The sequence below is a fragment of the Seriola dumerili genome, unplaced genomic scaffold, assembly GCF_002260705.1.
Source record: "Seriola dumerili isolate Sdu_G_001 unplaced genomic scaffold, Sdu_1.0 BDQW01000109.1, whole genome shotgun sequence".
NCBI classification, from domain to species: domain Eukaryota; kingdom Metazoa; phylum Chordata; class Actinopteri; order Carangiformes; family Carangidae; genus Seriola; species Seriola dumerili.
In genome coordinates, this window is record NW_019174364.1 from 2,195,458 (window position 1) to 2,208,707 (window position 13,250).

General features: G+C 39.6%; 2 protein-coding genes across 2 annotated transcripts; both read right to left on the minus strand.

Moving 5' to 3' along the window:
• Positions 1-875: 875 nt before the first annotated feature.
• LOC111222903 (hyaluronidase-1-like) lies at positions 876-4,393 on the minus strand. The gene is made up of 4 exons (XM_022746810.1): positions 4,310-4,393; positions 3,087-3,994; positions 2,905-2,994; positions 876-1,526 (listed from the first exon to the last, which is right to left on the minus strand). The coding sequence occupies exons 2-4, from the start codon at positions 3,990-3,992 to the stop codon at positions 1,209-1,211; spliced, it is 1,314 nt and encodes a 437-aa protein (XP_022602531.1). The 5' UTR covers positions 3,993-3,994; positions 4,310-4,393; the 3' UTR covers positions 876-1,208.
• Positions 4,394-5,026: 633 nt separating this feature from the next.
• On the minus strand, positions 5,027-10,447 carry hyal2 (hyaluronoglucosaminidase 2). Its single transcript, XM_022746760.1, has 4 exons — positions 10,135-10,447; positions 7,918-8,890; positions 7,235-7,324; positions 5,027-6,174 (listed from the first exon to the last, which is right to left on the minus strand). The coding sequence occupies exons 2-4, from the start codon at positions 8,845-8,847 to the stop codon at positions 5,788-5,790; spliced, it is 1,407 nt and encodes a 468-aa protein (XP_022602481.1). The 5' UTR covers positions 8,848-8,890; positions 10,135-10,447; the 3' UTR covers positions 5,027-5,787.
• Positions 10,448-13,250: the final 2,803 nt, after the last annotated feature.

The following is a 13,250-nucleotide window of genomic DNA, read 5'->3' on the forward strand; positions in this document are numbered from 1 at the left end:
CACAATAAATCATATTTTACTGGCTGATAATATGGTAATTTTCAAAGTTAAGTATGAATGTCAACTAAATGTAGTAAAAAGTACAAAATATGTCCTATATTATAAATATTAAGTAGTGCCATGAATTGTTAATACTCAAGTTAAGTACCATTTTACTTAACTATGTGCACTTAGTTATTTTCCACCACTGTCTGTCTCAGACTTTAACTAAATTGCACTAATTTCACCATTATATTTCAGACTAGCTATCTTCACAATGAAATGTATAATAATCAAATGAGAAAGCTATAAAAAATTCAAAAACATTTGGCGGAAATTTCAAAATAATTCTCACATACACCTATAAAAATGGAACGAAATGAAAAGATTCATCAAGCCCAGGAAACATTGCTGCTTTAAATGTCGAAAGTCAAAAGGTTTCCTTGTGAGGTAAGTCAAAGTTAAAAGTAAGTCTATTTCCCCTCTAATGGACTCACACACAATCTCAAAGCCAACTGCGTTGAGAGAATCAGGGTTATTGCCATGTGTAGGTTTGTAATGGACATGGAATATTCCTCAATTCTTACAGCTTATTTCCGCTCCTCAGGTTTCCGTTTAGCCCTGCATCAAAACATCCACAGGGGCGACAGACAACAAAAGTTGGTGTTGCAGTTCATCAATCCACTAATGACATTTATCTTTAATCGCTGATTATAATTTGTGTCTGAAATTTTGTTTGTTTCAGTTAGGAAAAACTTGAAGTTATATCTATTAGATTTAAGGTGAGCTCAGATAAACTTTCTGTCTTCAGCAGATAAACAATCTTCTTGTGTCAAACTCTGCAAATACATCATTCAGCACAGAGAAGCTCAAACTTTGACATATTTTAAGTCAGTTTAAGTTTATTATGAGACATGTTCACTTCTACATAAAAATCATTCTGCATACATTAGAAATTTGGGATTTATTTTTAAAACCTGGAAAATTATATCTCCTATATAAACAGGAAAATTACAAAAGCAATTAATTAAGAAAACACATTAGTCATAGATTGGGAAATTCATATTCACAGGAAACCACATGCACTCATGCAGAGCTGTACCTCTGGTCCAAACAACCCTCAGTCTATCATTGTTGTGGTTCATTTTTGGACTTTTATTTTTTACAGACTTTCCTACCATTTATTCAACCAAAACTGTTACTGGATCACCTCCTTAAAAGAAAGTCTATTATCCCCGAACTGGCTTGGAGCAGTTCTCACCACCCCACCCTGGGAAACATTTGCACTGAAACTCAGTCTTCATGAATGTTGTCTCGTGTCCCCTCATCTGTCTCACAACTCTGAAGTTCTTCCCCCCATCTGGAGACACCACCTTCCACACAGCAGGGTCGAGATGGAGGTAGGCCGTTGAGTTTGAGTCCCTCCTCTGACATCTTCCCTGAGAGGAACACATAGTCTGGCTGCACATAGTGGCCGCTGATGTTACATTCACCAGGTAAGGACCCAGGACGTCATCGATGTAGGATTTGACAGCGTTGCATGTTGCCTGAGAGCAGAAAAGAGAAAGGAGACTGATGCTTCAAAGAACTCCTAATAAAAGCTTTAACACAGCTTTACATAACGGACACCTTTGTCTGAATGTCAAAAAAGACTTAATGGGCTAATATGCTCAAGTGTAATATGGTGATGCCCTACCAAAAAACAGACGTATATCCCAGCAGGTGAGATGTCATGTGACTTAGATCCCAGCACACTGAGCCTAATTAAACATGCTTTTAGTGGTCTGAACAAATTAGCCATCTGTAGAAAAGCCCCCTCTCAGCAGTTGATCTGTACATCAGCACTTTATCAAAATCATACTGTGAGAGACTCACAGTATGATTTTGACATTGCACTCTTGAGGGAGTAATTGTTTGAGGATAATTCTGGTGATATTTTATATTATTATCATTATTATTATTATTATTCTTATTATCATTATTATATGAAAAGACCAAAACCAACACTTGATTCTACTAACAAGTATTGTCTGGTTAGCCAAACACAGCTTATTCCTCTGTGCCAGGTCTCCAGTGTTGTCCAAAGACTGTTTAAAACACATCAGTCAGCCACAGTGTGGCACCGGCTGACATGGATCTTCAATACCATGAACATGTACTGTACTTTATTTTGACTCAATCAAACATACACCATCCTGCTGTCGTAAATACTCATCACAGGACCAATGGTGTTTTAACCTGCAGCTCAAACAAATGCCATTATTTACTCCTGTTTGAGTAATTGCTAAAAACCACAGTCTCCAGCTGTTTATAGATAATTACTGAGCCTTTTTTAAAGGAAACCGTATATTTGTGATCTGTTATTAGAGGTGTGTGTATTTAGTAGTATAATATATTGTTTCAGTTCAAGTCCAGCAAAACGATTCTTATTCTTTTCCAGTATGGCATGTTTTATTCACTTAAATGTTTTCAGCTATCTTGCTTTCATAACGGTGGTGTCTTGAGTTTATTTTTTCTTCTAGTCAGTTATGAGTCAGTGGTGGTGACTTATAAAATCACCATGGATAATAAGTAAGTAAAATAACATCATCGTCGTCGTTTTAGAACAATTTTAGAACAAAGAGAAATATAAGTGACCATAAACACTAAACATTCAACATTACAACTCTTGCAATATTTCATCTTAAACTTTCAAGGCACACATCTCGATTTATACTATGAAACAGCAAATTCTGCATTCTCACCCACCGAATTTTTCAAACAAATTTTCTAAAACCACAGTAAATTCAATATTCAGTCTTTTAGAAAAAAACTCTATACTCTATAAGTATAACTAACTCTAACTAATTAATTTCTAAATCAATCTGTAGTTGACCTCAACACACCCTTCCTTTAAAGTGACACATACTCAGTTAGTTATTGTACCTGAGATTCGGCGAATGCGTGGTTGCCCCAGAGAACCACCCCAGCAGATCCTAAAGCAGCACTTTCCCCGATGGTGTAGACCAAGTGCTCCTGCAGGAGGTAAAAAAAGAGGGGGGTAACAAAAGATACAAAAAATGACAGGTATCCTAAAACAGCATCAAGTTCAAACAACTGCTACTTGCCTGAGAGAGGAAATCTAATGTGTAGGTGTAGACGATGCGAGCGTAGGGGAACACAGGTGGTGTTGATGGAGTCACCTGAGCTCCCACTCTCATGGCCTCCAAGATGCGGTAGTGAGCATAGAGGAGCACTTCTCTGCCGAGACCTCGCTGCTCGAGGCTGAGGTAGATGTCAGGATACAGAGCAGAGGAGCTGTTCCACATCCAGAACAGCTCGTTGTTCCTCTTTATCTCCACAGGTGGACACTCCCCTGTGTAGTGTGTGCTTTTGTCATAATAGTTGTAGCAGCTGGGAAAACCATAGTAACCCCACAACCCATTGGGTCTTTTCTTCTGTCCCAGTTTCAGTGTTTCCTCCATGAAGTTCCTCCCTGCTTCCTCAAACTTCACCCTGGCTTCAGCGTTTATCTGTGCAGGGCTCCAGTCCGGATGCCTGGACCTCACTAGTGCTCTTGATGCCTCCCAGTAAATCTCCTTACTATCCCAGTTTCTCTCCCATACAGGTCTCCAGCTCTCCCAGTCTACCACAGCAAGGCCCTGGAAATCCCTGTCAGGGATATAGTTGCGGATATCTTCAGAGGCTACTCTGAGGTGCTCATCAAGACTGGCGTTCTGCGGGACTCCACCATTAACAGCCACTCGTTGGCTGGAGTATCTGGGATACAAACCGAGCTTGTTATCATAAAAGATGGTTATGTTTTCCCCCATGAAGGTTTGGTCTTGGTTCTGGATGATGTTGAAGGTCCCCAAGTTGAGGTCCACACCATACTGAGAGAGGCAGCTGGCAGTGGGGGCATTCCACACAGTGAGGAAAGGCACCTGGGAGAAAGATGATGTTTCCACCTGCAGCCCTGAAACAAGGCTGATCAGATTTAAGAGCAACAGGGTCTCGGGACAAAAGGAACTCATGTCTGCAAAGAAGAGAAAGACAGTACTGCAAATATTTTAGGACATGGATATTGAAATAACATTTTTTTAAAAGTTGTGAAGCAACTGGAGTCTTGATGATCAAAATACAAAGTGAATACGGTCTCTTTTCATTTTGAGAATCTAGATTTAATTCCATGAATTTCAGCTTTTGACTAAACATGTTCTTTTGTTTGTCTGTTAATCTTGTATGGTTTTCCACAGGTTGCAGTGTAGCTATATTGGAATAAAGTAATAAACTTAAAGTAATACAATAAAAGCTAGATGTATTACAGACAGAACTACAAACACTAACTTACCTAATGAAACACTGGTCAAGGATTTTGGTTTGTTCTTTGACTTTATAGGCCTGGATGTGTAATCAGCAGTCTCATGATCTGAGTGACACATGCAGGAAAAGGGGAAGTAACAAAACCAGAACTGCTCACAGGTTTTCCAGCAACCAATCAGAAGAGACATGCAAATCATTTCATGGGACAGACAGATTTAAAGTCACAGGCACTTTTAAACCTCATCCCATCATTATCCTTAACAGTTTTCATTTTGTTTCAATAAAACATGTAAATATAATTAAAGATAAACAGTTTTGTTAAAGAGGCGTGGAAAGACTACAAGAGTCTACCCTTAATGGCTGTCAAAAAAAGCCATAATGAACTCTTCCACCTCCAAATTTAAATGTATGCTTGCTCAACTCTTAAAAGTAGTAGAAAATAACTCTTGGCTTAACAGCACCCTACAATTACATGGGGAGGGGGGTATGAGGCTCCAGCCTGCAAAATGTCTCTCCCTGACGACTGGCTGGCTTGGCCTCCCCTCTGTGACCAATTGTGACATGTATTTTCCCTGTAGCTTAATTTCTATTGACTGCAACCAACAAAACTATACCTCTATTATCTGAAAACCACATTTAAAACTTTACTGTTACCTCTCACGCTGAAAATATGACACACAAACCACCATCCTTCAGGTTATTGTGTTCTGTAACTGGAAATTATAACTGCAGAGAACACAAGAGGTTCAACAAAGAGGTTTATTTACTTGGACAAAAACTCAAAATTTGAGAAAACAGCATGGAGACAGGGGCAATAATGTCAGTAAAACTGTGGAACATACAAAGTGTCAGAAAATTTGCTCTTTATATTGTGTGTACAATGGTTGTGCTTCTGAAGTCAAATAGCTGCAGACTGTAATTTTTGGCATAAATGGAGTAATGAATGCATTTTAAGAGAAAACTAGTAGTCATGTTTTGGACATAAAAACAATAAAATATCATATAAAACACCTAAAAATACATTCAAATAAATAGTAACACTTTTACTGCCTCCATAAAAAGATGATGAGAGGTCATGTTAAAAAAAAGATCAGGCACTTCAAATATATTGTGCTATTACCAGATTTAAGTGCATCAATTCCACTTTCACCACACAGCGACTGATATACGTCAACTCATTCATCACACTTCCTCCAAAAAAATGTGCTCTCTATGAGAAACATGGAATTTGACACCTTGGGAAACAGTGACTAAGAGGAAACCGAGAGCAAAATGTAAACAAGGTCATTTCCAGGGAGCCCTCCGTTGTTTAAAAAAAAAAAAAAAAGGATTAATAGTAATAAACAAATATAACTTTGCAAATTCCACAGTGTTTCTTATAAAATTTCACTTTGTGCCATCATTATTTTACAGCAACTCACTCCCAAAAACTCTCAACCTGTCATCTTGTATGCTCCTATACTTTGACATACAAAATGCAGCTGTGCCTACTGTATTCATGGTGTATTAGCAGAGGATCAGAGAGATAATCAGTAAGATCACACATTGCATTGCTGATGCCATGGATTGAGTGGCCATCCCTCTCTGGTGTAGAGGGTCCGTCTGATCGCAGCCCTCTCCCTGATAGCCGCTGTAGCACTGGCACTGAAAATCAGTTTGAAAACTCGCCGCTTGGCCAACCTCACCGGTGACTGTCAGCTTGCCTTCCACCCTGGTGATATTCTGGGTGAAGGAGTTCAGATGCAAGTAAACATCACTGTCTGGATTTTTGCGCAAACAGCGGCCGTGAGAACCACACAACGTCTTGCTGCATTGCTCTGCTGCCGTGGAGACGTTGAAGAGGTATTGACTCAGCGGACCCCGTAGATACGCAGCGAGGTCGGAACAGCTGTTCTGGAGAGGAGAAGAAAAAAAGATAATCACTCATTCAACTAGGTCAACATTCACAGTCAAACTGTCCTTATCTTTTATTGAGACTTTCATGGATGTTAAGTTCAGGTAACTTTTGAAGTAGATTAAAGGAAACCACATGAACCTTCTGTGTAATATCAACCCCTCATCTAAAGTATAATGTGGTTATGATGAACTTTACCAGTCTTGTTGATTAATCTTTCTCCATTCATTCTTATTATGTCTGATTGAGCAACACACATGCAGCTCTTAAATGGGTCATATATTTTTGTTGACTCAGGACAAACTGAAAAAATAGAGGCTTGATGTGGTGTGCAAGTCTTGACTGCTACTAAGTTTACATTCATAAATCAAAATAACTCATTTCAGTTGTGAGGCACCTGCTCACATTCAGTGTAGAGTGTGCTGGTTAATCCAAAATAAAGACAAACAGGAATCACATTCATCAGAGAGGATGTTTAAAATGTACCATTACTCCTTCACTATAACACAAAGATCATATGGATGGAATATTTCCATATTCATATCATTGTTTTGTTTGAAATGACACTGATCAACCTCTGGAATAAAGAGATGTTGCTCCAATAAATGTCTGTCTGTACATCTTGTTCTTTTTTTGTTCTTCCTGTGATTATTAGTTCACTGAAGATTTCAAACAAAAGCAAATCAACCAAAATCATTTTCTCTCATTTCTGTCAGTTGAAGTGAATGCAAGATATAGACTGAAAACACCATACTGCAAAAACTGGTTTTTCACAACTGGGAACAACACAACTGATTTCAAGATTTTTTTTTCTTTTTTTTTTTTACTGAAAATGAGATCTAAGCACCTATCAGCCTAAATGTGACACTCATGTGACTCAAGTCGCTATCTTTGAACTGGAGCCCTGAGGAATAACTGTTAGTTCTCAAATGACTGCACACATGACAGGCAAGAGCAGCAGGTCAAAGCTTACCAGATGATGACGTTTGTGGCCAAATTTGTGAGTTGTGTCTTGAGTGATTAATGTGTTTGTTTCATAATTAGTGTGTGGATGCTTACTTTGCTGCTTGCATAGCCTGCCTCTCCCCACAGGATGATTCCAGCTGCTCCCAAAGCCACACTCTCCCCGATGGTGGAGACAAGGTCAGTCTGTAAAAGATGATCCAGCATTTAAACCCTATCGTATTTAACCTTTTACATTACTAAAATTACAGGTCAAACTGAGGGAAAATACACTGTTAAGTATCACTTTACCAAGGTCAAAATGTTAATGGGTCATAAGCTACTGTATGTCAAATACATCACCAGCTCTTATCTGTTCATTCTCCCATAAGGAAACAGTCTATAGGGTGTTAGCGAGAATTTCAACTTGACCAACACCCATCCTGCCTTCTCCACACAAATGAGAGGTATTGAGGTGTCCGTCTGCTACCAGAACAGGAAAGGACTGTGGCCGCCGATAAGGAAAAGCAGAGAGCTATAGCTCCATGCAGCATGCACTGATCAGAGAGAAAGAGAGATGGGAGTGTGTGGTAGTGCTGAATGTTAGAGCCACAGTGTGATTTAGAGTTAACAAAAAAGCCCATATCCCCTGCTTCAGAAATGTTTAGTATCATACATGACCGACAGTGCAGAGGAACACATTAGTCATTTTAAAGTTCACAAGAATACTGTGTGGTTAAAAAAGAAAGAAAGAGAACCCAGATTCATGACCGTCAGTGTTTCTAAAGTTAGAGCATCACCTCAGTCAGCTGTTCCATGGAGTTGGCGTAGGTGGGCCGGGTGTACACAAAGACAGGACGTGCCAACCCGTCGCCTGATGATGCCAAACGCATCCCCTCCTTCACTCGGTTCCGGACGAACTGCCGTCCGGATGCCGAGGAGCGCAGCACAGTGCCCATGTAGATGGAGGGAAAGAGGGCCGTGCTCTCAGTCCACAACCATTTCAGCTGCTCGTTGCGAGCCACCTCCACATCAGGACAGCGCCCTGTGTAGTTCTCCAGAGTGCGCCTGTAGTCGTGGTTGTAGCAGTCAGGGAACAGGTAGAACCCCCACAACTGGTTGGGCCTCAGGTTCTTGGCTTGCTTGAGAGTCCCCAGCATGAACTTTCTAGCAGACATCTCAAACTCCTGCTGGGCTACTTTTCCCACCTGCTCTGGAGACCATGTTGGGTTCTTCTGGCGCACCAACTCACGAGAATGTCGGCGGTAAACATCTTTGTTTTCCCAGTTACGTATCCAGAGTGGGCGCCACTCCTCCCAGTCAATAACTGCCAGGCCCTTGGCCCCTGATTCACGTATATACTTCCGCACACTCTCCGGCATCTTTGCCAGGTGCTGTGAGATGCTGGCCACCTGTGGCAGTCCCCCGTTCACTGGTGTTTCATCTTGCTCAAAGTAGGGGTACAAGCCCAGGCGGTCCTTATAGAAGATGGTGAGGTTCTGCTTGACAAAGGCCTCATTGGGTGAGGCCACGATCTGGAATTGGTCCAGCTGAAAATGAATGCCATGCCTTGGGGCACAGTCCTCAGTCGGGGCATTCCAAGCAAGGAGCAAAGGCTTTTGGGAATACAGCGGCCATCTTGTGGGTTTCAGTCCCAGAGCACAGAGGCAGTCCCACAGTAGAACAATCAGCAACAGCACCTTACAGTCACACAGAGTCCAGTACAACATGTCTTCAGATGTGGATCAACAGAAAGGACCGTCACTCTCAGCTCTACAAGTCACAGAGGAGATTGAAATTTTGTTTTTTTTAGTTTATTTTCATATTAACTGTCATTCCTCAGTACATTCGTTCATGAAGTCACCATTTCAAAAAGAAATAAAGAGTTTGTACAAATATGCTGACGTGTTCAGTGCAATTTTGTTGTAGTTTTGTGCACTAAATGGAAACAACCAAACCTGCACTCACAGGGGTTGCACAGATAAATAATCACAACAAATCCTAGATGGATTTCATATTTTATTTATAGAAAGCATCTTTTTATGTATGTGTGCAGAACACCTGAGGTTTTCTCTTATATGTCTTCAGATGTGATTTGACCAAGGACTGTCACTCTGCTCTACAGCAGAGATTGAAATGTAGTTGTTCTACTTAAGTAAAGGTAGAAATAAAAGCCCTGCATTCAAAACTTCACCTGAGTACAAAAGTACTAGCATCAACATATATTTAGAGTACTCAAAATAAAGTACTCACAACGCAGAGTGACCCTTTTCAGAAAGATATTTATCATATGACTGGAGGATAATTATTGATGCATTCATTGTACATCAGTTTACTATTGCAGCTGGTCAAGCAGTATAATGTACTGCTGCGTAGCTTAATCCATATATATACGTTTGGATAATTGTATTCATTAGTTGATTATATTTTGTGTTATTCATCTGAATAATTAGTAACTAATGCTGGCAAATAAATGTAGGAGTAAGAAGTACCATATTCAAAACTATAAATTAACATAGAAAGGAAATACTCAGGTAAAGTACAGGTACATAAAAATTGGATTGAAGTACAGTACTTGAATAAATGTACTTTATTACTATTTTCCAGTGGTTACCAGTAATAATCTAAATTCAAGGCTTAAATTACATTAACGTTTTGTTGTACTTTTGTTAACTATCTGTATATAATCAATGCTACATGAATCATGAATTTCCCCTAGGGGATAAATAAAGTATGTATCTATTTATCTATCTACAAACAGCCTGGATAAACAATGACAAAAAAAGCACTTAGTTTTCGTCTTTATTTACTAAAAGTTCCTTCCCATAGTTGTGAGTGTAGATTTCTAATGCTCTTCAAGCTGTATGGGCTTCAACGTATAACCATTTCTGTTACATAAATCGACTTCAATTGCATTTTAGTTTTGGACCGTTTTCTTTAGCAATGAATGAGCAAAACGACAAGTAAAAGCAAAGTTAATTCACACCAGCCTCCTCCCTGCAGCTGGACAAACTTACCTTTCCTGGCAGACTGAAGCATTCCCAAAAAGCAGAAGCCTGCTACTTTAAGCCGCGTTTTTGTGTCGCCTCAAAACAAATTGGAAAAACTCAAAGTGAACATTGTCTTTGGAGTGAGAAAATGACGATAGAGATTTTTTTTTTTTTAACAAGGGCATGCGTTGCTTGGCGATAGCCTATCTTTTAAACACGGCTCTCGGTCTTCCTTCCGTCAGTGAAGTGAAGATACTGAAGTTACCCCCTGCGATGTTGTCAGTCGCCACTCGCCTACTCCGAGTGCCAAACCACTTTCAGGATGTTCCATTTACACTGGGAACACGGGGGGGGGGGAATGGCGAAGCAAACGGGAAATCCGAACACCTCCGTCCGCGTGTCTAATGAGTTACAGAAACGTCTTTCCTCAGCTCAAATCTACACTTAACTGCAGATATCAGTTAAGTCAGTCTTGGCTTTGATTTTGTAATGTGTATTTGTGGGTTTTTTTTTTTTTTTTAAGATACTCCCTTTGTTCCGGCACAGCTCTGAATGAATCAGTCCAAGAAGTTTGCCACCACGCCGTGAAACAGATACACTGTACCGAGCAATGTCAAGATTCATAGGAGGTCACAGCGGGCCAGTATGCCACATCCCTAAAAATAAGATCATGCCCACAATTTGATTACTGTGTTCCGGTGACCTTCCTACATTACAATTATTTGTAGCCTATAAATAATATGGTATTTAGAAATAATGTGAGGACTTCATTTTACTCTGGAGACATGCAAGGATGCCTTTTGGTACTGCAAACTTGATTCAAATGCCAAGTGTTTCGCTATAACATATCCAAATACTGTAGATTTAAAAGAAAGAAAAAAAACAGCCTTAGTTTAAGATGAAGTTACATGATGTGATTTCATCAGATTTGACGGACAGGTGGAAAATAATCAATCTGTCATAGGATTCAGATTTGTATATTGTGAAATTATGATTAGAAGGTGGAAATAGCTTTCAAGCACAGCACTTCAAATCAGTAAGAAGAGACAGACAGAAACACACACTCTCTTTCTCTCATGAAATAACTTTGGCAGATGGTATGTTAATGCACAACCCCACTGCCAACAATAAGATTATTTAAAAAATACCTTTAAACCTGTTCCCAAAAACTCATAATTTGATCATTTAAATTCAAAAACAGTGTTTAGATTGAGGAATCAAACTAAACTGCTGAACCTTTACTTTTACTCCAAAACGTTTCTTTGGGAAATACTGTACTTTTACCTCACTTTTTACACCACTTACTACAACGTTAAAATGACACTTATACCCAGAGCTGCAACAATCTCAGATAAACCATTCTTCGTAATAATAATAATCATAATAATTATGTTTCTTGTATACTTGAGGACATGTTTCTGATCATTTGTTTTATTTTAGTCAAAAGATGAATGTAGGTTTTCTAGTTTCAATGAACTTCTTTGACACTGAAGTGTTGCCACTTAAGTGAAGGATTTTTATGTTTTTTTTCCACGAATGCTCTGAGCATACTTCAGACAGTGGGCACAAGGCATCTGGCATACAGATGTCACTGCTGCCTGAGGCATGTGGTGACAGCGACTGGCAATGGCTCAGAGTACCCCATACTGTCAAAGTACCCCATACTGTCATCACCAGTAAAATGGGTGTTTGAGCCCAGAAGTCCATGAGTGGGCTTTGAAGAATGGTGTTCATCTGAAAGTTAGACATTTCCCCTGCACATACACGTGAGCTTAAGGATGTCCGAGCACATGATCGGGGTGAAGTGGGGGCCTGGAAGTGAGATGTTTTCCTGTGTCAGAGTCCATTCCGCCATTTGTTTTCCAAGCTTTGCTGACTCACTTCACCATGTCATCAGTTTTTTTTCTTTTTCTCTCTCTCCCCCTCTGTCTCTGAAGTTTGTTTGAGGAAAATGTAGAGCATGTGAATGAAGAGGGAGGGAAAGGAACAAAGGAATGGTTTGGTTTCCCTCTGGTCTCATCTTCCTTTTGACCTCTGTGTCCTGAACATTACATCAGCAGAAGTCAGGGACCATCAGGAAGCGAAAACAATGGCAGGGAAACTGGAAACACAGTTTGCCGCTTTCAATGTGCGTAACAAACACTTACAGAATTGCGATACTTTAGGGTAATCATGTGAATTGGTAAATTGGGATGAGGGGAATTTCATTGGAACATTGACCTTAATGAGTCAAGTAAAATATGGGTGAGAAGTGCCTAAACACACCTTGAGGCCCTGAAAATGCACTCTTAAACTGACTTGTATACACATTTTACTGCTTCTGCTTGCACCTAAACTGACCTAAACTAAACTCATGTGGCTTTATGTATCGATAAGATACACAGGACATTACCATCATTTGTTCAGTTCAGTACTCTGTTGGTCACATGCAGTGTGTAGGATCACACTGCACCACAGTAATAAGTAAAATAATCCAACTAAACTCTGATACAATGGGCCACAGTAAGCACTGCTATTTCATTTTAAACCACTACAGTTTGTTAAATGAATCTTTTACTACTTATACTTCAAAGCATGTTTTAGTTCTTTTTCAAGGCTGTCGATAATTTTATAATGACTATCTCTCCCAACCACAGCCACATGGACAACGTTTCCCAGTATAAACACATTGTACACATAAGAGGACACACTGCATAGATCAGGACACTGTTATACACTGTCATATTGATGAAGATTGTATGGTTTTAAGAGAAAGGGTACATCCTTCTAATGCAGGCCGGACTTTTAGCAAAACATCAAAGACCAGTGGAGAGGAAATACATCAAAGTGTTTGACCTCTGGCCCAAAAACACACCCAGCCACATTCCACACAATTACAGACACCAGAGAATGTCAGCACAGGAAGCCCTACCCATTTATTGTAGAGATGTGTCATCTGTAATATGTTTACATTGCCATTAAAGTTTGATACTGTGCCAACTGGCAACACCAACCTCATAGGGTCATGATTTAAATCTTTTGAGTTTTTACCTCAGACATCACATTTAATTATATCTTCAGTCTTTTGGAAAGTCTAACTGTACAGGATTATCATTAAAAGTGAGAAAACTTTTTGGTACAACAAACATCACATCCCAACTCAT